The 27,703-nt window shown below is 38.9% G+C and overlaps 1 protein-coding gene across 2 annotated transcripts in view; it reads right to left on the bottom strand.

The window, feature by feature from the left end:
• Positions 1-3,100: 3,100 nt before the first annotated feature.
• SLC24A2 (solute carrier family 24 member 2) overlaps positions 3,101-27,703 on the bottom strand; it is a 221,415-nt gene continuing 196,812 nt past the window's right edge. Inside the window, exons 9-11 of one of the 2 annotated variants that reach the window (XM_081263418.1) lie at positions 19,601-19,690; positions 15,016-15,182; positions 3,101-10,241 (exon numbers count right to left, since the gene is read on the bottom strand). In XM_081263418.1, coding sequence (XP_081119544.1) covers positions 9,992-10,241; positions 15,016-15,182; positions 19,601-19,690 — 507 coding nt within the window. In that variant the 3' untranslated portion in view covers positions 3,101-9,991. Of the gene's footprint in view, positions 10,242-15,015; positions 15,183-19,600; positions 19,691-27,703 lie in introns of those variants that run through there. The other variant, XM_081263419.1, reaches the window with a different exon arrangement.

Raw genomic sequence — 27,703 nt, 5'->3', positions numbered from 1 at the left:
TGTTACCTGGCCCAAGATTAGAATCTTCTCCTTGGGTGGGTGACTTTCTAAAGCATGGGAACATGTTATAGAAATGTAGAGATAATGAATTAAAATCAAATTCATAGTATGCATACTTTGGTGTGGTTTATAAATTACTGGGATATTCTATGTATGTGTTTATTTTAAGGTGTTTGAAAGAAATCTGGCATATTTGAAATGTTTAATTTATGAGATTCATTAATTTTAAAGGAATAGTAGACATATTGTTTTTAAATGTTTTAAAAATGTTTGTGACAACCCACTTTACTATATTTTAAGTTTGTTTTGTTAAGTTAATAGGAATTGCTTATGTGCTTCGGAAGATTTTGCTTTTTAGGATTGTAAGTCTATTAGACTTTTGGAGTGTTAGAATCAGGTGTTAAATATGTACAATTTAAAAAGTGCCTAAAGGAATTTCATTAACTCAATTTTAAAATTTAAATTTAGTCTTTAAAACTTATCAGTTGATTGAGCATAATCAAAGAAAAAAGTGATCATGGATTTCTATTTTTATATCAAAATATTAGATTTATAATAAGACTTCTAAATTGACCTTAAAGGATAGGGCAACACTAGTCTTTTGAATTTATGCTTCTATATATTTAACTAATTAAAATCAAATTGCCTTGGAGTAGACCTTTCATAAAGTTCCTGGAGACAATTAATAGCTCAAATGACATTAGTAGGCACTCCATCAATGATAGTTATAATTAATGGAAATGTCTGTGAGTCCTCCTGTGCCCTTGAACCTTTGCATTAAAACTTCTACCACTGCACATATATTTCTTGAAACCTGGAGGGTCCTGATTGACTTCAGGTAAGGATTACTCCAAAAAAAACACACTCTTTTTTGAGTTGATAATTTTATTACTATTGTTTTCACACTGAGGAGACTTAGTTACATAAAGTCATATTCTATAAGTTGATTATCAGTAGTAGAAGCACAAAGATGTGGACAGTGGAACAGGAAGGAATGTCTTTTGTCAAAGTGCAGTCTGTGCGACAGAAACACATTCCTCCAAACAGCCTATGTACAAATAAATATAGCTTTCAGTTATGTATAGACATATTCACAGAGAATAAACTGACACAATATCGCCGTGTATCTTGTCATCCAATGAAAATTGCTCATGATAAACGCAACACACACAAAATGACAAAAATCGTTTAGAAGTGTATCCACTGGATTCTTGAAGGGGTAAAGATAGGGAGTTTAGATGTTTTTTTAAATGGAGGCAAACAAAGGAAGATGAGACCATGTCTGTCTCTAAAAAGATCCTTTACAAAAATGGCATTTGGTACGTTTTTAAGTCTTTTCCAAATATTCATGGCAATATTTAAAAAATGTTTTCTTTTGATTGACATAAATAGTTGTATGTACTTAGGAGTACACCGTAGTGTTTGGATTCATGTATTGTTGTGTGATGATCAAATCAGAGTCATAAGCCTGGCGTTCTGTTGCACAGTAGGGTGAATATAGTTGACAACAGTATGTTGTATATCTGAAAAGAGCTAGAAGAGAAGATTTTGAATGCATTCTCATGTTTTTACTATAATTTGTCCAAAGACAGTTTACAAGTTTTAGAGCAAATATCTGTGTTGGAATCAACATTGAAAACATTTTCTCTGTCTTGAAAACAAAATATATTCTATTTTTCTCCTAGCAGCAACTTCATTAACTCAGATTGGTAGCTTTTGCTACTCTTGCTTTCAATGCATTGCTTTTCAAGTCTGTACTTTGAAGATGGCAACTATTGCTTGTGGAGTTTTTTTTTTTTTTTTTTTTCAGACGCAAGCAGAAGAAAAGTCAAGGCTAGATGCAGGGCTCAAATGGACTCTGTGTGCAGGGTTCAATGAGGCGAAATGCCCTCTTATCGACCAACAGTCTCTGCCCTTTAGAGAGACTTTTCAGGTCATAAAACAGCCTCTAATAGAGGAATATCACTGGCTCTGCATCCACACACCCTTTCTTTAGGGAGAGGTGGACATGGAAGCATCAAGTTGATGGGGCTGTCCAATTTAACACACGTGTTTATTCTACGTAGATAATTTAGGTACCCAATTGTGGTGGATATTTCCAGGCTGTTAAGCGCCTTTTGGTCATATTTTAGCTTTCATTCAAAATATATAAAAACTTACGATGAAGTAAAAAATTATAAGTTTTAGTTGCAGGACGTCTGTGTATATACGTTTGCACACAGTCTACCATATTAGGTCAGAAACTGTGTGTTTTGGTAGAAAGGTGGGGGGAACCACCCAGTGCCTTATGAAGTCTGCTACTTTACATGTTCTTCCAAGGAATTTTCCTAATTCAGGCATAAGAAATTATTGACAAGTTGTATATCTCTATGCCATTTTTATAAGGGAACCTCTTAGATCCATCCTATAGTATATAAAAATTCAAACACATCCTAAATTTCCCAGGTATGTTTGCTAATTATCAATTTCACTCTCCATATGGATGAACCTGGCTTTACATAGCAAATGGATTCCTGAAAAACAGTTAATCTATAATTTTTTAAAAAAGGAAGAATTTTCAATGTAGTATCAGAACTTGTTATTTAAAGGAACTGTGTCATAAGCTATTTTGGAAATGAAGAATGCTTCTGTGAAATAAATAATTCCTTTGATTTTTCTAATAGTTATATTAAAGTACATATTTAAAATTTAGTAGTAGAATTGTCTAGAACAATAATTGTAGGTAATAAAAAATAGAACAGGTAAACTCTAATTTACAACAAACAATACAAAACAGGAATGACTCGTGGACTGCTTATTGATTGCCTATATTCAGAAGCCCTGAATATATGTATTATTGGTATTTTATGGCTTTAATTAAGACAATTGTCTCTTATGAAGTACCATAAAGTGCAATATTAAAAAAATTAAAAAACCCAAAAGGCATCCATTGTCCTTCAGTTTTATCCTGATGAGAAGAATTGGAGATTTGTTTAATTAAATGGCAAAGGATTATCTACTCTTAATTTGTGCATGCAATTTCATTCTTTAAATTATATTATTCAGGGATTTAGACTTATTTCACTTTTTTCTTTTCTATTCTCTTTTGTGTGTGTGTGTGTGTGTGTGTGTGTGTGTATGTGACATTATTTTAAAAAATTAGCATTCTCTTTTGGTTAGCTGAGAGTTTGAGAGAACCATTGATCCCCAAGGCCTTAGTTACTTATAGATCCATTATGAAGAAATACACAACCCAAAATATAAGACTGCAGGAGTATAGTCCCATTCTTACAGTGAATTGTAGACCATTTTTCTAGGCCAGGACACCAGTCAGCGACCTTACAATTCCTATCCATTCTACCACACGAGGAAGTAGGCTCACTGCAGTACAGATGGATAAGCTCTGACTTACTATTTAGAATGAAAATTTTAACTCTTTTTGGAAAATCAAAGCAGGCAAACACAAGCCCAGAGTTTTGGAATGATCTTGAGTGGTATCTCTCCTATGCTGAGTTCTTTGTGAGTGAGGGATGGTGGGCTTGAAAGCAGAGTTTGTAAGCTATGCCCAGTGCTCAGACTAGTCTCTGGAGAACTACTGCCTATTGTGCTTGTGGTAAGCAAGACTCTCTGGTGCTCTACAGTTATTTCTACTGCTCTCTTCTCCTGTGGTTGCGGATTCTATCCATATTTTAGTAGCAGTTAGAAAGGATTCCCCCTCGCCCCAGCAAGTAGTCAATTATGTGAAAAAAAGGTTGGGAGCAGAGGTCTAGCATTTTTGAATCTTCCTATCAATGAGGAGGAGGAGGAGAAAATGCCCAATTTGCCAAGCATAAGCACACTGGGAGGCTGGTGGTAAGAACCTTGCAGGGGTATAAGCACTGGGTCCAACCTGGACTTGAGAATTGAAAGTGGGGTTGGAAATAAGCAGGCTGAGACCTCAATAAGGCCAACTAGAGACTCTCACAGTAGGCAAAGGCCTGTGCAAATGCTTTGGACAAGCTGTAAAATGCCACTGGCTTCATCTAAATGTCTCAGAAGAGAGATAGGGGGCCACAGAGAACACAAGATTAATGTGAATTAGCAACGAAGAATGACTTTTTAAAAGGGAAGAACAACAGAGTGTGCATAACAAGGGAGCAAGGCATTGAGTTCCAGGCTGGAAGAGAGCACTGTTCAGACTTATACTCATGTCATGATTAGTCATAAGGTACCATAATCCAAGAGCAATATAAAGCCTTTAAAAAGTCTTAGTAAAGGTGAAGTGGGAATGATTAAGAGCATTTAAAAAAGACTCTGAAATATCAAACTAAGGAGACTTCTGATGAAAAGAGGTAAAGGGTCACTTAGTGGTGACTTCCAAATATGTCAGGGGTAAAGAATGCAGAATTCCCATATGCGTTTTCTCCCAGAAAGAAAATTAAATGAAGTCATCAACTGTAGGGGCCGGGGTTAACCTGAAAGAAGACTTTTCTGACACCGAAGGTTGTTAACATTGAGCTTGGTTACACCAGGAACATCTCTACTAGGATCCCTTAGGGGTCTGTGTGAGAGTGTGTAGGGGGGTTGCTGTCCTTTGGGTCAGGCCAATAGGCTGAACAAACTCTCTTAAATGGAATTAAAACTTTGGTGTGAGCCTATGCAAACTCCATGGCACTCTTTCAGACTTATTTATCTGCGTAAAAATAAACTCTTTTAGGTTTTCCAGTCTGTCAAAATTTAGTAAAAGAGCATTGGCTTAGATCATATGGTGCTCCATACAGTCACTCACCATTTGTACACTAGTTTGACCCTAGCCTATCAGAATTGTAAGGCCACCTTGGTCTTTCTAAACATGGCTGAGTAATGGATTCTTTTCTTCTTTGTGGCTCTCTCTCACTCTTTCTTAAGAAAAGTCACTAACCAGATTAGAGACCTCTGGGAATCCAGGTGGTATGGAGCAAGGCTGATGATCCACATGTGAGGAAGGAAACTACAATGGCTGTGCTCAAGTTGTTTTGGGAAAAGGGGAAAACACATTATTTCTGTTTGTAGCCAACAGGAGCACACCTATAGCTTTTGTAGGTCTCTGTTCTCCTGTTGATTAGGCATTGCAGCCTGTGCCTTCCAAAGTGCCTGGGGAGGTGAAAGAAATATTGCAGTGGTATAGTAAGAAGTAATGAAGTTGAGCTGGCTATATTTCCTTTATTGCTTTTTCAGTTTGCTATATATTTTAAAGAATATGAGCCTGCAAAATTAAAAAGAAAACACAAAGATACAGAGACAGGGAGCTAAATTTAAATGAACAGTGGATCAGAAATACAATTATCTTTCTTCTCCCAAGGCATCTTGAGAAGGGATTAAAAAAGTCTAGAACTGTGTATACATAAGGGCTCTTGTAATTGTTTAAAAAGCCTGATATTTGTTATTTTAAACCACATAAGGATGTGTTTCAATGCGATGCTTTCTTTCTTAGGAATTCTAGTAAAAGTAGATTAATTTCTCCTTTCTCCCGTGTGTGTGTGTGTGTGTGTGTGTGTGTGTGTGATCACATATATATGATAACCAACTACCTCATTGCCAATGCCTTACTGCTGATTGAAGATGATATTGTATAGGGGTTGAGGCTGTATCTTTTAAAAAGCCATGTGGTTATGTAAGATCTGGATTAGCTTCTATAGCACACTTTCTCAGAAATCACCCTAAGAACAGTTTTTATTTATTTATTTATTTTCTGGAACAGAGCTGCCACCTGTGATATGACCACTTATTTATTAAAGTAACAATCTGTCTGGGGTTAAGAAAGCATAGCATCCATGTAATCGTGTGTGTGTGTGTGTGTGTGTGTGTGTGTGTGTGTGTGTATGTGGGGAAGAAAGCATACTAGAATTTTCTGAAATGCTTGCATTCAGACAGGCCATCAGACCCATGACAGACACTTTCAATGTAGAAATTTCAACAGAGCATTTAACTCAAGTCCTATTGTCTTCAACACTATCTGGCCAGCAGCTCTACAGGTTGTCTTTTCCTTGATCAACTTTCTGTTAAGGTGGTCTGGGATGGTGGGCTTCCCTTTATACGAATCTCGCTGTTTTAGAGGCGTTTAAAAGATGGGAACAATGCTAGGGAGATTGCCAACTCTCTGTCTGTTAGCATTATCAAAAGTCTAATCACTGAAACAGCTGTGTTTTACTGAAATGTCTCCAAATCACCTGATTTGTGCCTCCTGTATAAAAGATATTATAATGGCCCCTGTCAGGTGACGCCTCACAAAGCATTTTTTTTCTGAATATTAAACAACGCCTGCTTCTCTTTATGATCTTTTGAGCAAGGATTTAAGATATTCTGCTGTATCTTTTGAACTAATTAACAATCCTACTGGATGGTCCCTGTGCATGTGTTCTGTCTTCCCCATCTGTCATTGCCTGACTCAGTTTAGGTCCTGAGTGACACTGTTTAATCTTGTGTTTCAGTTCCCTAGGAACTGGTCAGGTCCAGAGGGCAGCTGGATATGTCATGTGCAAAATCAAATGCAATTCAGAAGTTTCTGTTTTAGAACTCTTGGTTTGATGCAAGTTGCTGGGTTCTTCTCGGCTGCCTAGGGCTATCGGGGAGGTGACAGCAAGCAAGACCTGCTTGGTGTGCTATGAACCAAATGGACCATTTGGGTGTAACTCATTTATTTTAAATCAAGTAGTAAAATGTTGGCTTGAACTTTGGATACTATTTTATACTCTGCTCCAAAGAAGCAAAGAGAGTACTGCAGTCTAACAGTTTCTTCTGTGCTTCCTGTTGTATATTCTTTGCTTCTATGTCAGCATTAAAGATATGGCTGGGGCTGGGGCTATAGCTCAAATGGTCGAGTATCTGCATGAGAGGCTCTAGGCTTGATCCCCAGTACTAGAAAAAGCAAAGGTGGAAGAATAAGACTGGGCAGTTTCTTAAGGCTGAAACATCTATATTCTGGGGGTGGGGAAATACAGGTGTTTATGTGTATGTTTGTATGTATATATGCATAGAAGAAAACCATCTTATGAGATCAGGAAGAAATGCTCCCTTTGGTTGGGACTGTACTTTTCTTTGACTTTGACTTTGGCAAACTCGATACTCCTTGCTTTTGAATTCTATTGTGATTGTCTCTCTCTCTCTCTCTCTCTCTCTCTCTCTCTCTCTCTCTCTCTCTCACACACACACACACACACACACACACACACATTCATGCACATGCATACACACACAGAGGCATACAGAAAAGGGGCTAGAGAGGACCTACTCTGGAAATCATAATGTGGAAAGTTTTCTTCTAATTATGTGAATGAGTGTAGGCCAACACATAACCACTTATTCACAGACGCAGCAATGAAGGGAAAGCCAGGGCAAGCACTGGAAGGTGCCTGTGTGCCACTTAGGGGGACACTGCTGTCATAGTCATGCCTAGCACACGCCATTGAAGTGGGAATCAGGCTTGGAAATGTTGTCTTCTCAAAAGCAATTTTTCATTAAAAACTACAACACTCCCTGTAAAGTGCATTCCCAGCTCTTAGGTGAGTAAAATATTTCCTGGTTGCTTGGACAAGTCTTCACTGTGAGCTGGGAATGAATGGGAAGAGTGAGGAGGAAGGGGAGGATCAGGAAGTGCTGGAATAAGAGCAGGGCTACACCTGACCTCCCGCAACCTTTCTTATTTTGTATATTCTACCTGTCATTTTGTCAAGGTCACCTATTTAAGCCTTTCAAACAACAAATTGGTCAATAATACAGAATTCACACAATAACCACCTATGCTCCCTTCAAGTAACACACAAGAAAAATGACTTCCTCATTCTCTTTCACTCTAAGTACAAAGTCCTGCCCTTGAACAAGATGCAGGTTTCCTTCACACATTAGAAAACTCCACTTTGCAAAGCTGGAGAGATCTGAAAACAAGCCTGGGGGGCAGTCACCTTGAATTCTTGTTTTCTCAGGGGGGCTTCATTTTTCAGTACTTATTACTTGTGGGAGAAAAGCCATGATGGGTACTGCTTGCTGATGCTTTACGGAGTGAGCTAAAGTTTTGGGGGAGAAAGGACTGACCTTGCCTGCACTCTTAGGTCACTTGACCTTTATCTTCAACTATATGTTCTGCATCCTATCTTCCTATGTCAAGAGGAACAGCACAGCACAATCAGAGCAGGCCTCAGGCACACCACAAGCTGAAGACATGAACATGTGTGGTGAAGAGCCCCATGTATGATGTGTGTCAACTTTCATGTAGGCTGGGCACAGAATAATGGACCATCCTCTGTTTACTTTTGCAAATGATTTTAAGGAAATCATGACTTGGGGAAATGAAAGATTCTACATATTTTTTCATCAATTTAGTTTAACCCCATCCCCCCCACTAGTCTTATTTTCTAATGAAATAGACCTGAGAAATCATACAAGGTGGCAAATAGAACTTGGGGACATTGAATGAATAAAATGAAAAAAAAATTCCAGGTAAAGTTGAGCAAAATCAGAAAATAAAAACTCGAGGTGACTGGGTTGAAGAAACTGTGGAATATAGTCTTCAGTGTACTTTAAAAACTAGAAAAAGTCCCATCTGGGGTCCTGATGGGAGGAGAGACATAGACATTGCACAGGCTTTAACCAAATCCTTGAAATAGAACCCAGAAATCTACCTGGGGTGCACCAAGTGTGCAAATGCCTTTGCAAACACCTCAAAGCTGCCTCCAGCCAAGTAGTGTTGATCAGAGTTGATTTAGATCTATTGGGAATAATGATTCTTAGACACTGAAGCCCTTTATGATCACATTGGATAATGATTTAAGGAGCCATGATGCCCTTACATTCCCATTAGGTGGCAAGTCCCGCTGAGCACCTCTACTGGATGGTGTTTCTTATCACACATCAAGGCTCTCCTGGCAGGTGTTTGACTTATATGTGAGCCCTTAGCATCAAAATATGTCTAAATGGTAATCACAGCTAAAACTGCCCTCCTTCTTTCGATGATAATGGGACATGCATTGGAACAATATAAGTTCAGTTTATGTAGTTTTGCTGTCCTAGAAAAGCACTAATTTGGTCTGCAGTCATATTTTCTACTTGCATGCTGGGGCAATATCAGAAAACAACAAAACAAAACAACCCAACCCTAGTCACCTCCCTCCTATCCCCAAACCAGTATTCACCCAGTCTTGGTTTTATCTCCGTCTGGCTTAAGTACTCAATATGGGTACGCAGAACAGTCTTCCCTGTATGATTAGTGCACATGGTTTGGAGGGCTCAACTCATGGCTCCTCCAGACTCTCTCTGCTAAGCCCTCCTCCCTACAAGCAATTTTCCTAAACCATCTACCTTGTTAGGCAGGATCCCGGTAAATCGAACATAGGCTGAAGGTGACAGCAACACCACCTTTGTCTGTGGATTCCATTAGATCACCTCTTGCACCTAGAGGTAAAGTCCAGACTGAAGGATGAAGGTTGATGCCCCTCTTCAAAAAGGTACTATAAATATACTAGAGCTATCCCTGAAAAGATGCATTTGTACTTACATGTATATATATATATATATATATGACTTTGTATATATATATATATTTATATAATTTTTCTTTCTTTGTGTTTGTGTACAGTTATGTATTAATCTATAGGTATGCAAAGAGAGGAATAATACAGGAACAGGCAGGATTTGTGTGCTCGTGTGTGTATATTTATAATATGTATACTTTATAGGTGTATATATAGCCTCTGTCCTTGTTTGCTTCCTTACAAAGAATGTACCTCCGGCCAGCGAGGAGTACCTGTCAGTGGTGAATGGAGGGATGCCCCATGGTCACGGTTCTTTTTGTCTCTTACGTGGAGTCATTTCTGTAGGCAAGGGTGAAGAGCCTGTGAAGTGAAGGGTCCCATGTGAATCCATCCCTCCTCCAATCCACCAAGGAGGGACACTTGGCTGGGGCTGTGTGCCAGCTGCCTCTTCTCAGGAGGCCAAGGAGCCTAGAGCCCAGAGCAGGAAGGGACCATCCACGCTGTTGGTCCACGATATGGCTTTTCCGCTAGATGGAGACAGGACACATGAGAATTCTGTCTTCTAGGAGAACGCTGATCACCAGGAACACGAAGTAGAGGCCAAACATGATGAAGCCCAGCACTTTGTTCATCCGCCATTTGCAGAGGGCAATGGAAAGAATGACGAAGAGCAGCATGATGAAGAGGAGGACAATGGCACAGAAGAGGCCATTGCTGCTGACAGCCACTGGCTGGAATCTGTGAATGAGGGTGTACAGGAGCCAGGGCAGTGGGAGCCTGGGAGGAAGAAAGGAAGAGCAGGGGAGAGCAGGCAGTCAGGCGTGTTGAGAAGGTGCTTGAGGACAAATCTACCACTGAAAAGAGTGTCATGACATCACATAAGGAAATCAGGTAAACTTTGAAAATGTTTATCTATTTCCTGACCAAATTAGGGAGACCAGAGATTGGTCCTACAGTGAAGCAATATCAAAGACATGATTCTTGTAGGTGTTTTCTGAATTTGATTTGAATTTTTTTTTGTTTTCTTCCTAATGAAGAGTAAAATTTTGCTCTTAGCCATAAAAAGGTGAACTGGAGGATTTGTACAGGGTGAGGGGAGAAGGCAACAAATGGAGAGAAGGCATAGAAATTGACAGTAAAAAATGGAAAACATTATTTTTAAAAAATGGAGATAAAGAATAACAATGACTTAACAATTTAAAAGCAAGTAAAATTACATGATGCTGGGCGTGGTGGCATACACCTGTAATCCCAAAGCCTCAGGAGGCTGAGGCAGGAGGGTTGCAAGTTCAAAGCCAGCCCCAGCAACTTAGTGAGGCCCTAAGCAATTTAGTGAGACCCTGTCTCAAAATAAAAAATAATAATGGCTGGAGATGTGGCTCAATGGCTAAATACCCCTGGGTTTAAAACCCAACCAAATAACAACAATAAAAAACAAAAACCAAAACAATAACAACAAAAAACCATGATGATGGTGAGGGCCATGATAGGGTATAGAATTCTAAAGTTTATCTTGGAAAGGATACTGATCTTCTTTTTGATTTAAAAAATGATCTTTCTGAAAAATCTGAAGAATAAAATTATCTTACATTTATAAAGTTTAAAAAACTTTATTGTGTATTTCTAAACCTGTTTTCTACCTTTACATTTGATTTTTAAAATCTGATAACATCTTTTGTTTCCCTTCCTGAGTGGTGATTCTAAAACACATCAGGAAAAACAATTGCTAGGAATTATGGTTGTTGATGGTAGGACTCTCTGGGAGGGGAACATGGCTGAAAATAGCAAACCCAAGTGGCCTGGGCATCTGCAGGTGGCTGGGTGAAATGCAGCTGGTTCTTCCCACTGAGTGTAATGATGGAATGTTGGCTGGGGAGAAACTGACTCAGCTGGCTGTACCTTCTGTATGGCCAAAGAAAGTTGAGTTTTGACCTGGTCTCAGGGGTATGGAAGAGGAGCTGCCTTTTTGAAACATGAAGTGCTCCAAAGAAAAAGCAAATAGTTTGTGAGAGAAATAATGAGGGTGAAAAGGCAAATTATGCATCTGCCTCCTCTGCTGGAGAGTGTGTAAGAGCAGAGCCCAAGCACTGCATCTTTGAATCACCAGGGCTTGACACTAGCAGGCTCCCACCTGGGTGCATATCTTAAGCAGGGTAATGCTGAAGTGATTGATGTGATGGCCTGGTGGTGATCAGTACAGGCACTTTTCTCTGGCCAGGAGTGCTCACTTCGGTGAACCATGTTGGGTTGAGGTTCCCCAGGGGCAGCCTGGAACAAGGTGAAATTCCAGTACTTGGCAGGAGAGGGCAGCCTTGGTATCCTGGGTTCAGCAATGGAAAGTCAAAAACTGGGAGGGGAGGGCCTGACAATGTTGGTGAACTCATCCTGGTGAGTTCTTCTTCCACATTTCCCATGCCTTTTAAAGAGAAAGACCCCAAACCATTATACTCTTATTAAACCAGATGTTGTAATTTGAATCTTGAATTATACCCCCAAAGCACTTTTGTTGAAAGCTTGCTCCCAAGCCTATGACATTATGGGGAGGTGGTGGAACCTTAGGAAGAAGGACCTAGTAGAAGGGTTTTAGACCATGGCGGGGTGGGCTCTTGAAGGGAATATGAGGACCTAGTCCTTCCGTCTTTTTCTTTTTGTTTCCTGGCCAATGAATATCATAATCATGTAGCTACAGGCTCAAGCAACAGAGACCATGGACTGAAACCTCTACAACTGTTGGACAAAATAAACCTTTCTTCCTTTTAAGTTGATTACCTTAGGTATTTTTCACAGTGACAAAAAGTTGACTAACACACTAGACAAACACACACACACACACACACACACACACACACACACACACATACACCAGACATCCAGTTCTGGTGAAGTTGAGCTGACAGCACAATAAATAGTTTGTAAACACCCTTTGGGGGAAAATGACATTTTTCATAATAATTTGAAATGCAGATACAACTTGATTCAGAAAAATGATCATTTCAGTGTTATTTGAGTAGTAAAAAATTGAGGATGTCATCTTAAAACTTCCAATGGGAAACTAGCCAAATAGTAAATCAATGTAAGTCAATGTAATGTTATATGGCTATTTAAAATCACAAGTTTATAGTGATATAGAAAATATTCATGAAATAACTTTAAATTTAGGCTTTACTTATTAATTGCAGTGCTAGCAATCAAACTCAGAATCTTATGTGTAATTTAAATTTAGAATGAAAGATTTACATAAAAATAGCAATGCAATTTTATTTGCATAAAATATACACATTTTAAAATGTCAGTGAATTTTCACTGATCTTTATATCTAAATCCTTTATGCATTATTCTATGAGCAAATATAAAATGCAGGAAATACTATGCAGAAACTTTTACACTCAATATTTTTGCTAATGATATCACTTAATATATTGGCAATGACATACATTGGTATAAACCTTAGGAAAGAAGCTTTTGGAAAAGAAATATATAAAATATATCATAGTCATTTTAATGTTAAAAATATTTAATCCATTATATGGCTTAAAGGAATTTATCCTAATAAAATAATTAAAAAGAGAGAGATTTTCTGCATAACAAAAAATCTAAAAAAATATTAAAAGATTCTTTTAAAGGATCATGGATAAACTGAAAAGCAACAGGATGGAATATTTGGAGGTCTAAAAACACTTATAAAATGGGTCACATGATTTACTAATTTTTAGTAATAAATGTCTCTTTTTGCTATGTACACATGGCTTCGGATGAAAAAAATAAAAGCCCTATAGGAGGACAAAACTGACTGTTCACTAAGAAAACCAAAATATTTGAAAGAACATTAGAAAAATAAACTGTGTTTTAGTAGGTTAGGTGGTACTTTTCTTTAGACTCTCATTTGTTGTTATGATCTATATGTAATTTTAGACCAATGAACAAGGAGTGTCTTGCAACTTTACTAGAATAGTTATTTTTCAAACACATGGCAAAGATGCTAACTGAATACATAACTTTTCTTAGCTTATAGGATTTTCTTTTTACGCTACAAAGAACTTTCTCTCTCTCTCTCCTTCCTTTTATTTTTTTTTAGACAAACATTGACAAAAAGGCTATTCTGAATGTGTAGCCAACAGAGCAAAGAGGTATTCTTTACATTAGGATAATTTCCTTTAAGGCATGTAACTTTGAAGGCATCCATCTGTCAGTCCTTCTGTCCGTTCCACAAGCATTTGTTAAGCCACTACCATGCAGTCGGTGAAGTGCTAGGCTTTGGTGAGTGCTTGCCCTTGGGAAGCCCGCAGGCTTGTGGGCAGACAGGACCTGACAACAGTACGATGTGCAGAGGGTCTATGGGAGTAAGAGCCCTAGCTCAGGCCCACAGAGATTAGAGAAATAAGGATTTGAGCTGATACTGGAAAGGTTAAGAGAGCTTTCCAGGTAGAGAAGCAGGGTGGGCTGAAGAGGGAAGTTTAACAGGTGAGGGCACATTGGGACTCACTGGAGTTTCAGACAGTGGAGACCCAGGGTGGGGTTTTATGCACAGACAGTATGGTTGACAGGATTGATTTCCCCCCTCAAATCCCAGCTTCTGCATTTACCAGTTGTGTGAACTCTGTGCCTTTCAGTATCCATATCTGAGGAATGGGGATGCTAATATATAACTCCATGATCATTGTCTTAAATGGAAAAAAATGTATGTACAGTATACATGGTGGACATTGTATGAAAAATGATAAATGTGTGTTTTGTAATGAAAAGGTAGAAGACAAAAATATTCAAGATACTTAAAGAGAACATAGATGCATTTCATTGGATTTCCAAACTCAAGTGTTAAGAGCCTTGCTCTTCTGGGAACACAAGGATAAAATCCTGTGTCTTTCTTTCTCAGGGGACTGCCGTTCAGGGTCATGAGTGAGCCTACTTTTACTGTTGATAAGTTAATGTGATGGGAGAGATAATATCACTCCTCTCAATTTGGCTTACTATAGAGATTATTCATACCTAGAACTCCAGTGCACTTAATTGTAAGGAAAAAAACCCTTCATTTTCCTACTTCCAAAAAACCTAGACTATCATCATGGGCACAGGTAAACCAATGAAAACACCAAGGCTGCCAACATTTTCCAAGGAAATGGGATGTTTGTGCTGTCTCTGCTCATCCCAATCTGTCTTAAAATCCAAATCTTGCCTGAGGCTGGTCAGGGATATTAACTAGAATACGGAACAAAACCACCGTGAAACTATCAGAGCATCGAAGTCTTGTCTGAATTCTGAAGATTCATAATATGTGGTGACTGCAGTTAAATAAGTGGAATTCTCCTAAAATATTTTCTAAAACATTAATTCTAAATGCAGATATGTGTTTCTGCTTATCTAGGAATGTCTTACTCTTCATTAAGTTCTCTGAAAAATAGAGTTGGTGAAACTGAATGGTCCTCCCAAGCCTTTGTTTTCTGTTGGTACTGCTGAATTTTGGGCTCAGAGAGCCTGGTCATATCTTTACAGACTCTTGGAAGACAAAGTCAATGATGGAGCTGGTATGTACTTTTATGTAGCTCTCACTTACCCTACGGTGATGTCAAAAATATTACTTCCAACGGAGCTGGACACAGCCATGTCTCCTAGCCCCTTCCGAGCCACGATGACACTGGTGATAAGATCAGGGATGGAAGTCCCAGCAGCCAGGATGGTCAGACCCATAATCTCTTCACTAATGCCGATGGTCTCTCCAACCTATACGTCAGGACAGGGGAGAACGTAAGTGTTGCAAGTCACAAAACCATCCTAACCACAAACAGTTCACCACAACCCATTTTAATGAGTTCCTTCTCTATGTTGTGCTGAGGGCTGAGATAACAAAGATGAATGAACTACAATCATTTCCATAGAGGAGTTTATATTTTTATGACATTCAGACCCAAGAGATCAGCAATTTACGTGAAGATTAAGCAGATAATCTCAAATAAAAAAGAGCCACAGAGGGCTTGACTGAAGCTACCATATGGTGTTTCCTAAAACCGAGGCAGGGATTCTGCAAGATTTGAGTTATACAAGCCAACTGGACTATTGAACCCAGGGCCAAGCAGCACCAAGTCCTGGAATGTGCCCTTCGATTTACCATCAAAGATTAGGGACAGACACTCAGTGTTCCATTTGTTTTCCTTTAATATCTCTTATTGTCTGTACCACTCAAACATTTTTGGATTCCACCATTTCCACAGGAAAATTGATTTGGCGTGTGTTCAGGTTTGGTAATATGAAAAAGCAAAGCTGCTGTGTAGAGGCAAGAGCCAAGGAATCAGAGGACCTTGGCCCAAGGTCTGGTTTGGTATCTGTTAAGTGCTTAATCCACTGCTAACTGTTTCATTGTACAGTGTCTTCCGTTCTTGCTTTCTTACCTATAAAGTGGTGTTGATAATATCTGCCTTAACAAGGGGGTTGTGGGAACTGAATGATAATCTGTGGAAAATCCCTTCCTAAGTAGTACATCACTATCAAAAAGTGAAATGGAGTTCACAGCAATTACATTTTCTTATGGTCTTTGTCTTTTAAGACTGATATTTCTTTTGGGAGGGTTGTTCTAGCCTCAGAAGCTCTTCCATTCTTTTGAGCAACTTGTCTTGTTGGGACTTATACAAATATTGAAAGTATTTTCTGGCGTTGACGAGTTGCAGTTCTGAAAATCTACATAATGCTTTCCGTTTGGGCTCCAGCAGCCAACTTGATGACATCCAGAGTTTTTTTTTTTTTTTGAAAAAGTTTAAGGATAATGATAAAGGTCTTCAGGGAATAGAATACTCACTTCTTCTATTTTTTTTTTTAATTTTTAAGTTTATTTTGGCTCACAGTTTCAGAGGTTTTGTCCAAGGTCAACTGATTCCATAGCTCTGCACCCAAAGTGATGAAGAATGTCGTGGCCGAAAAGCATGGCAGAGGAAAGCAGCTCAGAATGTGACAGTGAGGAAGCAGAGAGAGCTCTGCTCATTAAGGACAAAATATAAACCCCAAAGTCATGCCCCCAGTGACCCATTTCTTCCAGCTACACCCTACCTGTCTATGATTACCACCAGTTAATCCATTCAAGTGGATTCATCCATTGCTTAGGTTCCAATTCTCATAGTCTATCGCCTCTCAACATTCTGGCATTGTCTCATGCATGTGTTCTTGGGGGACACTGCATATCCAAACCATAACAAATGAAACCTGTGTTTAATTCTAGCACTCCTAATTGTGTAACTTGGGGAAAATCACAAAACCTCTTACTTCTGGCTTCTTGACCTGTGCAATGAGACTGCTTCTAGTTCTTTTACATGGCCTCTTTTAAAAATATGTGTCCAGAAATTTATAGTCATTGAATTTTGAACACCATCTCTGGGGTTTGAAATATATGCTAGGCACGTACACCCCAGACAAAATTAGTGCCAAATATGCTTTTCTGTCTCTCTGCATTATGCTTTCCCAGCCATAGCAAGTCAGTTACCTTTAGCAACCCAACAATAATTTTTGTTATTAAAACACTTTATAGACATGGGTTCAATCTCTAATTTAGTTAGAAAGTTAGCTCTTATCTGGTCCCAGCTGATTTCCCTACATACATAGAATACTTACTTCTGAATCTCCTTTTTTTCATTTATAAGTAACTTCTCGGCTCCTATTAGCTTAAAAGCATAGTTGGGAGCTTTATTTATTTTAATGGTCATGCCTGCTCGGAAACTGGTGAGCTGCCTTAGTTTACTATATGCTTGTGGCCCACAGATTTACTGCTTCCCATTAGAAAGTAAGGTCCTTGCCAATAGGATCCTTGGGCTCTATGTCCCTAATTTATAGAGCACAGCCTGGTAAATAGTAGGCTCCGAAGACCTGTTTGCTAAATGAACAAATCAATTCACATATGAAGGTTATTTCCATAGCATGTTTCCCCACTGATTCTTTTAGAAAAAGTTAAATAAAAATTTTGCACAAGAGTACCTTATTTGAGCAAAATGTTCTCCTTGATGTCTGATTTTTGTTATAATCAGAGTGAAATGTCAAAGACTATGAAGATGCTGACTAAATGATTGATGTACTAAGAAAGGTCTAATTTATTTAACATTTTAATTTACATTCTTAGGGAGAATTCTAAAGCAGGGATGGCTTCAAAAACCATTCGTATTTGGAGTTTGAGTGCTAGTATAGATAGGAAGGGCCAGAAATCGATGAGGAGTATGCTGGTGTGTTTAAGAGCGGTGGTTTGGGACAGAGAAAGTCCTGGGTGCATATTCTAGACTGTAATTCCAGGGCACAGGAGCCACCTTCTCTGGCTCTCAGTTTTTTTTCCATCTGTAACATGGTGTTAGTAGCATCTACTCAGAGTTGTTATGATGGTTATGCGTAATAATGCTTATAAAGTAAACAATATGGTGTCAGGCATAAAGTAAAGGATCAATGAATATCAGCTAGTATAACTCAGACATTGCTTATTTTACTCTCCAAATTATGAGACTAGCTATCAGGGTTCTCCCAGCATGGACAAGAGCTAGCTTACTGGGGTCAGCCACAGTATGGGAAGTCACGTGAATAATGACATTTTCTTAACAAATAAGAATTTTCATTATACATTAAACCCCTGATGAATCTGGGTGGCTCTAGAACTAATTTCACTGAAGAACTATTTTTTTTTTTTTTTGGAGGGGCACTGAGGATTGAACTCAGGGGCACTCAGCCACTGAGCCACGTCTCCAGCCCTATTTTGTATTTTATTTGGAGACAGGGTCTCACTGAGTTGCTTAGCACCTCGCCATTGCTGAGGCTGGCTTCAAACTCGCCATCCTCCTGTTTCAGCCTCCTGAGCCGCTGGGATTATAGGTGTGTGCCTGGCAAGAACTGTTCTTCATAAGCATGTTTGGGTTACCCATCACTGAAGCTGACTTATGAAGAGCCAGAGGAAAGATGAAGGTCACAGGGATGGGATCCTACCCTGATCAAATCAGGTCATGTAGATTTTCTATGTTTTCTTCTAAACATTTGATAGTTTTTGCTTTTAAACTTAGAACCATGATCTATTTGAATATGATATGAGGTAAGGATAAAAGTCAATTAATTATGGTGCATGGAAATCAGATTTTTCCAGTGCTACTTGTTAAAAGAGTCTATTAACATATGTTCTTGGCATATTTTATTTCAAATTGCAGTTTTATTTTATGTTAACAATTCTAAGACTATATTAAGCAAAGAATATAAATGGGCAGTTTGGCATTTATGTAGTATATAATCAAGATTAAAAGGATGAATTTTGGAGTGTCCTGGGTTAGAATCTCAATTCTGCTATTTACTCTCTATGTGACCTTGGCCAATTTTCTTATCAGTTTTAAGTTTAACTCATTTACCTGTACAGTGTTCAAATCCTTCATAGGATTTGAACCTGTGTACGGGTTAATTTAAAGATTATAAAGACTGGGGCTGGGGCTGTAGCTCAGTGGTAAAGCACTTGCCTAGCACCTGTGAGGCACTGGGTTCGATCCTAGCACCACAGAAGAATAAAGGTAGTGTGTTTATCTACAACCCAAAAATATAAAAAAAAGGTTATAAAGACAAAGAGATGTGAATTGCCCATCTTATAGTACATCATATAATAATGGTCTTCAAGAATGTGAAATCTTGTATTTTATTCTTTCATTCATGTTTTTCAACTACAGTTACTGAGGTCATATTTTGTAATAAGCATTGCAACTGCACTGAGCTTAAAGTGATAACATTGAAACATATTATTTTTATTAGCTGAAACCCAAGGAAGCCATTTAGTCTCTAGGTCCTTTCTTGAGAGTCAGCTGTGAAAGGCTGGTGAGAGCCATGCTGAGTGGCTTGCTCAAGATAAATACCATGAGTCAGGTACAATGTGATCTTCCTCTCAGCCCTGGGTTGGCCTGGCCTCCGGCAGGAAGCATTCAGGCTTGCCTTCCTTCATGTGGCTTTCTAGTGGCTCTACCAATTTGATTCCAGGCCACAGGGAAAGGTCCAGAGACTAGGGAAAGTTCAGTCCTGTAATCTTTAACTTGTCAGTGTCACACTCAATATTGTTGTGACAGTTTCAGAAAGCAAACACATTGATGAACCAAGTGGCAACCAAGACTGAGAGGACATAAAGCAGATGGGTATCACCGTCCAGGTCTTACCTGATGCGCCCACCAGACCATCAAATAAGAGAAGGCTGCGATCCAGGTGATGGAGCCAAAGAATGTGATGGGAAAAAATTTCCTTGATGACTGAAAGACAACCAGAGGAGGCAAGAGTCAGAGCTACCAGTTGTGATGGACCTGACAGTCTAACACTAAAACCACCTGTGCAAACACTGTCCCCACAGTTCCTTCATTTTGGTAAGACTGGCAGTCAGAAGGCCTGAACTCTCTCTCCTCAAGTTGTATAAAATGCTCTCTTGGAAATGTGAAATTGGTGGAAGTGGAATGATTGCAATGCTGGTTCCTGGGTTGGAACTCTCTTAAAGAGAATATGTGTTAGTTCCTACAGTTAGATGTTTAAACACCCTCTGCTCCCACCCTGTCTTAGGCCTGGTTTCTCAGTCTCTCCTTCTGACTGTTAACTACATCATATTCTCCATCCATCTCCTTCCCTATTTTTAGATTGCTCACAAGTTCATCAGAATCAATTTCTACTTCTTACAAATGTTGTATCCTAATAATCCATATACCAGAAAACCTATGCAATTAATTACATTGAACAAGAAATGGAAAGGCTCAGTATGTTTAAAAATAGACTGGGTCATCTTATAGTCACATTTATTATCAGGAAAGCTATCCAGGAGGCACTACAGTAGTTTATATAAATTCCTGGTGATGGCCATTTCCCAGACACGGGACTCCATGTGTCAGCTGGAGAGGACAGAGGTGGAGATGCCCAACTGGGCTGATCTCCATTGGTGGGCAGGGGCAGGTCAGACCTTGTTGTTGGGAGTGTTTTGTTCTCACCCCAAGCTATATAATGTCCAGTTCTGCTTCTTGCCTTGAACATTGTACAATCTCAGGCTTCTATTTTGAGCAATTTGAAAGTTTTCTAGGATCATCAATAAAAAATTAGATACCCAAAATGCAGTGTTTCATACCTGGCCTCACCACACAGACATCCAGGCTTGCACTGAACTGTTCTGTAGATGCCCTTTGTGGGATATTTGGAATCTCTCAAAACATGCTCAGACAGCAGGAAGCTGTCTGAGAGTCTCTCACCTATTATTATCAAATACTTTTTATTTCAAAGCTTTCCATATTGAGAAAAAAATCCTCTCCTTTTTTTTTCACTTTGATAATGTCATCTAAGTTTGTCCAGAGAAAACAAATCCTGGAGTTGACCTGGATAAAAGTAATTCAATTGTCTGAAGGGCTGGCCTGGGGTGGTTACAAAGAACATTTTCTGCCATGGGTTTTTAAAAAAATGTTTTAATTATTGCATTATAGTTATACATGATAGCAGGGTTCATTTTGATATAATCATACATGCATGGAATATATATGCTTAAACACCCTCTGCTCCATTGCAGTCCCCAGTACTACCTGGTTTCCTTCCCTTGTCTCTCCCCCTAGTCAATTTCATTCCATGTTCCTCCTTTTTCATCTATCTCCCTCCAATAGTCTCCATTGCTCCAAACTAGGTTTATGTTCTCTATTAATTTCAAGTTTTCAGTAAATGTTGTTATCACTCACATAGTCCTTAAATTTTATAATCATTGTTTTTCTCTCTGCTGCTTTTTTGGACCATTCATTACCTGGGATGTCTGAAAGATCAAGAGGACTTGATTAAATTGTGGGAGGACATCAGGCCACAGCGAGTAACCAAAACTTTCCCCTTAAGTGCTTCCCTTGTTCCTTCCATTTCTTAGAAGGAAAATATTTTGGGCAAGGACTCAGGTCCCTGGGAACACTTCTATGGGTAATGGGGGAAAAATATTTCTTAAAGGAGACTGAGACACAGCCCTAGTTTGTATTTATTTAGAGACAGGGTCTAACTGAGTTGCTTAGTGCCTTGGTTTTGCTGAGGCTGGCTTTGAACTTGTGATCCTCCTGCCTCAGTCTCCTGAGCTGCTGGGATTACAGGCATGTGCCATCACGCCTGATGAGAACTTCATTTCTGAAGGTAAATTTCTTTAAAGCTGGGAATACAGCTGGATTCTGGAGAGCAAATTTCCTGAGTTTGGGCTAAGAGATCAAGTTTTCCCAACAAGGCATCTAGCTGATTGGACCTCCCAACTCTTCCATCTGGTCATGAGTCACTGTCTCAGGGTTCTATGTATTGCAAAGTTTCTGATCCGGGGTCCTGCTGTGTTACAGGGAACAGAAGGGCCCTTCTTGCCATGTGGGTCCACATATGATTTAAGCATTAACCAGTGCTTGATTCTGACCATTGCATGAGGGAAATGAAGAGCTTCTCCCTACTTTAAGGTGTAGTGTCTGTGCTGCATGTCCTGGGAGAGTCTTCATTTCATAGATTGCTCACTTTTCATTTGGCTCACTTACTAAATGTGTAATTGGTATTCATTTTTGTATTTAATTTTTTTTAACTTTGCACTTCTGCTCATTGAAGTGACTTCACAAGTCAGAATCAAATCACTTGAATTGATTTCTTCTGAAAAATGGCATCACTGAACTACAGAATAATCCCAGGCAAAAGGTAGAAAGCAAGATATCAGTCTAAGAACTTAATGAAACTAAATTCAAACAAATCTGTTAGAACTTCTCTCATTCAATACATATGGGATAAAACAATATTGGGCCATTGTAAATTGAGGTGAAGTCACTTTAATCTCTTCTTCATGGTCTAGACAGTGTTTTGGGTATATACATATAAAAGAACTTCTCTCATTCAATATTTAATGCTGTGATTATTAATCAAGAAGCTAATTAGTAATTAATGGGCATCAGAAATTACCTAATGTTATATTAGGGCATCATTAAAAGAGGTTTAAAATCAAATGTGTGAATTTTCAGGGTCTTCATGAACTAAGGGTAGGTAAAGGATGGGCACTTACTTTGCACCTAGATCTCCAACTAGTGGTAAAATTCAAACTTGGTCTGCCTGACTACACTGCATGTATTCCTAACATGTATGTTACACTGATTCTTTTCTAAAGAAAAACCAATCGTGCTCAAAATACACCCAGCTATAGACATAATGATGATGATCATCATAATACTAGGCTCTGCTCTGAATGTCGGAAAATAAAAAAAGCACCAGGGAAACAGAGACTAGCATTCCAGCTGTATGGCCATCTGCTTCTCCAACCTCCCATATTGTTCCTGCTTCAGAAGTTTTGTGACCCTTCACACATCAGCAGTTTGCCTAAGTGTTTCCCTGTCAAACTACCTTGCCATGCCCAATCTCACAACCCAGGCATTCCTTCCTCTTCCATATTTTTATGGACCGTTCCCTTTCTTTGGACTCTATGACTTCATTACAGACAGCACTTCCCTGTAGCACCCGTGAAGCTGTTTAGTTACCAGTCTCATTGGAAGGGAGAAAATATCCCTTCAAGCCAAAGTCTAACACATCAATGTATGTTTAGTCTCATCCTGACATCTGTTGGGATAGGCCTTGTACTAATTAGCAAATAAGCAAATTATGTCCATGTGCTGTCTATTCTGTTTCCAGTGTAATGGTTTACTTATACAAATGACAGTGAATGTTCTCATTAGAAGCTTTTAGTACACCAGAGTGGTATTAGCTTGGCTTGAAAAAAGTTGCTGGACATTAGCTGGCTGCATCAATTGGCCATATTCTTACCTATTTAAATTCAACAAACATCCATTCAGCATCTACTCTGTGTAAGGTTCCAAATTATATGGTTTTTCCTTGTGGGGGTTGGGATGGGTGAATGGCGGTCTTGCTATGTTGCCCAGTCTGACCTTGAACTAGTGATTCTCTTGCCTCATCTTCTTGAGTAGCTGGAGTTTTAGACCTGTAATCTACCACACCCAGTTTAGAATATGCATATTTAACAAAGTTCCCCACAAAAATCCCATTAAGATTAAAAGTGTGGTCCCTGGATTAATATGACTGGTTCTGAAATCTCTTCTCACAGATCACCAGTGATGTGTCCTTAGACCAATTACTTAGTCCTCTTAAGCTTTTATTTCTTTATTTTTAAAATGGTAGAAATATAAAAATCTAGTTCTGAAGATTTTACATACATAAAAGGTCTAGCAAAGTGACGGGCACATAATAATTGTAGCTGTTATTAGATTTATAAAGCTTCATTTTATTTTTTAAGGAATGAGGAAACTGACACTTGGGGAGGTGTCAGTGACTGTGGAGACCTGGTCTAGAGTCTTGGCTTTGCCTCTTACTTGGTTGATTGTGTTTGGACAAGCTGACTAAACCTCTCTGGGTCTCAATCACTTCGTTCTTGCTATAGCTGTGGTTGGCTCATAGTAGGCATTCAATGAATACTTGGCAACTGAATAAATGATAGACATTGCAAATATCGAGCTGAGTTCTTAGATTCCTTTTCAGCTGTAGTGTATTCTGTTTTCATAAATCATGAGATACATTCCTGTTTTGTAAGAACATCCGTGCTAGAAGAGAAATTCGGGAGTCTTTATTTTGCTTTTTATTTTCAACTTTTCACCAAAAACATGTTCATCATTAAAGTTTACATTTTAGTTGTTTTACTTTTAAAACAAAGTCACTAATTTAAGAAAACTATAAATGTGAAGCTCATATTAATTATGTGAGCTGAATATGTACGTGATCCAATAAACACATCAGGTAATTTGCATATAAATGAAGTGGAAATAAAGACAAGTGGGAGTACTATTTACACTGAAACTAGAAGTATACAATCATGTTTTCCTTGTAATTATTGTTAAGGTTTGGGATGCTTGTCTCTAGGAGTAATTAAAAAAAAAAAAACACTGAAAAGGCAGAGCTGCCAGGCCTCAGGATTGCCAAATATCTCTTCCTAATTTTCTCCTCTTTTTGCTATCCATGGACATTTTCTCAGGATCTCTTTGTGGAAGCATATGAGGCCTATGGTAGGGATGCATAAATGACCACAAGACTTGGCTGCTCTTCTCATCAGGAGGAGAGGTCTATCTCCTCACTCTTAGAGTCTGGCCTGGCTTTATGACTTGCTTTGATCAGTAAATGTGGTGTCAATAACAGTGTATAAATTCCAAACTAGATCTCAAAAGGGCTTTGCAGCTTTTATTCTTACTGCTCTTGGCATTTTACCATCTAGGCTGGCCTGCTCAAGGATTAGAGGCCACGTGGAGCAGGGATATACTTCCTGCTCAAATACCCTCATGGTAACCAGCAGGCGCAGCAGAAGAATTGTCTAGCTGAGCCAAACCAATCTGCCAGGTCACAATATTGTGGGTTAAAATTGCTTGTGGTTTTAAGGTTGGCGTGTTATATTATACACCGAAGGAAAGTGAGAGACAATCAAATCTAACAAGACTCTTCTGCACTAGCATGATCAAGAGGTATCTTAATGGCCTTTGTATCAACTGGTATGGTTTCTTTCACTTGGCATATCACGTTATGTAGAGGAATCTACTTCCAAACCAGTATGTTTTGATAATAAACTGGGACTATCCTGGGAAATTTGGGATATAAGGTTACCTTAAATTTGCAATATTTTATCAATGGTTATCTTTTTATTTGTGCTGTCCTTAATCACAGACTGTTATGGCTAACATTTTGCCTTGAGATTTTCCAACCCTTTATTCACAGTAGAGGAAAAATATGGACCAGAGTTGAAAAGTGCCTTTTGTAAAGCTATACACACCCACTGTAGAATGTGGCAGTCAGGAGACCTGGGTACAAGTCCAGCTCCTTTTACTAATGCAGTGAAATAATCTTGCCTTGTATTTGGCTGCATATGAGCATGCCTTGTTTCCTCTACTGAACTTAGAAATTGTGAATTTTGTGTCTTTATATCTCTCAAAGGGCCAAGCCCAGCTCAGAATATAACAGGTATTCAACAAATATTTGCTGCAAAAGTTTTAAAACAACCAAATACTCCTCATAAAAATCTTATTCCTGCTTGGAATAACGCATAGTATGTATACTCAGAAAAAGACACAAACATTCTAGTTGGTCCCATGGTTGGCACTTGGGGAACAATGAGGAAAAGCCCATTGGCCACCTGAGCCCAGGGGACAGGGGCTGGCCCTCAAGTGTGGGCTGCACAGGGAAGGACAAGTCTGTGGTGTAGAGCAGTACACCATTTTTCTGGATCGTTCTCCACAGTATCACAGCATTGGCCACAGCGATTGTCACGATCCAGGTGACTGCTGCCTTGGTTAATTCTGGTTTGTTTTCCAGGAGTTGTTATTGGGGAGTTTTTGATGTTCTCTCGCAAGCTTCCTTGACCCTTTGGCTCAATACAGGATGAACATTTTGCCTGCCTTTGCTCTAAGAGTCTGGCCCAACCCTGAGAGCCCAGGGCCTGCGGTTATTGGCATCTTCTTCCTGTTCCCACACAGCTTCCTGGTTGCCTCTGTGGTTTGTGCTGACACCCTCTTAGCTAGTCAGCCCTCTCTCCTGTGAGGGTCATGGCACACTGGGCCATCTGGAGGGATTAGAAAGCCATAGCTATCTCCCTGATTTTCCTCCCTGGGGCAAACAGAAGTTCTGGAACAGCATAGAAATGGAGAAAGAGAGAGAGAGAGAGAGAGAGAGAGAGAGAGAGAGAGAGAGAGAGAGAGAGAGAGAGACTGATTTAAAAATATCAGTGTGATGTAAACCAAGGGCAAAACAAAAAACAACTCCATCAAAAAAAAAAAAACCCAAAAAGCCATATACACAAAACAAACAAATAAAAAACAAACAAACAAATCCCAAACATCTCTAATTATTTGATTGTGTTTTCAGGAAGCCAGGCCTTTGTATAGGATAGATGCTCTGCAGTTGTGTTTTACATAAAGAAACCTAAGTGCCACCACCTTAATATTTGGGTTTGAGTTCTTCCACAAGGGGGTCCTTTCCTGGTGTATACTGCATAAGAAATGGCTTTCTATCAGGCTGGGTTATTTAAAGTCCAGGCTAATGATTTTTTTTTTTTTTTTTTTTTTTTTTTACTGGGGATTGAACTCAGGGCACTCAACCACTGAGCCACATCCTCAGCCCTATTTTGTATTTTATTTAGAGACAGGGTCTCACTTAGTTACATAGTACCTCACCATTGTTGAAGCTGGCTTTGAACTCACAATCCTCCTGCTTCAGCCTCCCAAGCTGCTGGGATTACAGGTGAGCGCCACCTCACCTGGCTAATCCAAGCTAATGAGATGGGATTTTTCTCTTTTTTTTCTCCTTTAAATGAGGAAAGTAGGATCATCAAGGGACTCCTGAAGATTTATGCTAAATTATGCTTGATGTTACCATAGTATTCTATTCCAAATGAATTTAGAAATGATTTTTTTCCCTGATTCCCACTTTCTGATGTCATGATATATGAGAAGTCATGTGTTCACACAGACCTGGGTCTGAAGCTCAGTTCTATCCTCTAGAAAGTAGGCAGGGGTAAGTCTCTCTCTCTCTCTCTCTCTCTCTCTCTCTCTCTATATATATATATATATATATATATATATATATATATATATATATATATACACACACACACACACACACACACACACACACACACACATATATATATATATATATATATATATATAATCTGTTTCTCTCTCTCTACCCTAGAGGTTTTCTGAGATTCCACAATATAACTTACTAAAAATACTTAGTGCAGAATCTGCTGCATGGTAGGCATATGCTTTTCTTGAGTAGATATGTGTGAAGTGTCATGAAAGAGAGTAGAGCTGTTTCCCCTTTACTTCTCATTAGTTCTTTCACCTCTAAGATAAGCACTAATGGCCAGGAACTCAGATTGTACTTTGCTGACCAGAAGACAGTGCTGTGTTCACAGCACCCTGCATATCTGGTAGATCATCTTGATTATACAAATGATAATAATAAAGGATGAGGAGGGTCACACATGAAGGCATTTTCACTACACAAATGCATTTCTTTAAATTATTTTTTGAGTTAAGTGAATAGTCCATGTATATAGCCAAAAGAAAATTCTAGGAAAAGTGAATCACCCTTCTGTCCAGACCTATAGGTGTGCTTCTCAGAAGCAATCACTATGGTTATTTTAAAATATGGTTGCAAGTTCTTTGACACTCTTATCAAGAGTGTCATATGCTATATGTGACTGATATATTCTAGGTAAACTTTTTTTTTAATCTCCACCCCTTTAATCACCACAG

Source organism: Spermophilus citellus (genome assembly GCF_964194105.1).
Source record: "Spermophilus citellus genome assembly, chromosome: 2".
In the NCBI taxonomy this organism is placed as follows: Eukaryota; Metazoa; Chordata; class Mammalia; order Rodentia; family Sciuridae; genus Spermophilus; species Spermophilus citellus.
This window is presented reverse-complemented; position numbering and strand designations above follow the sequence as displayed.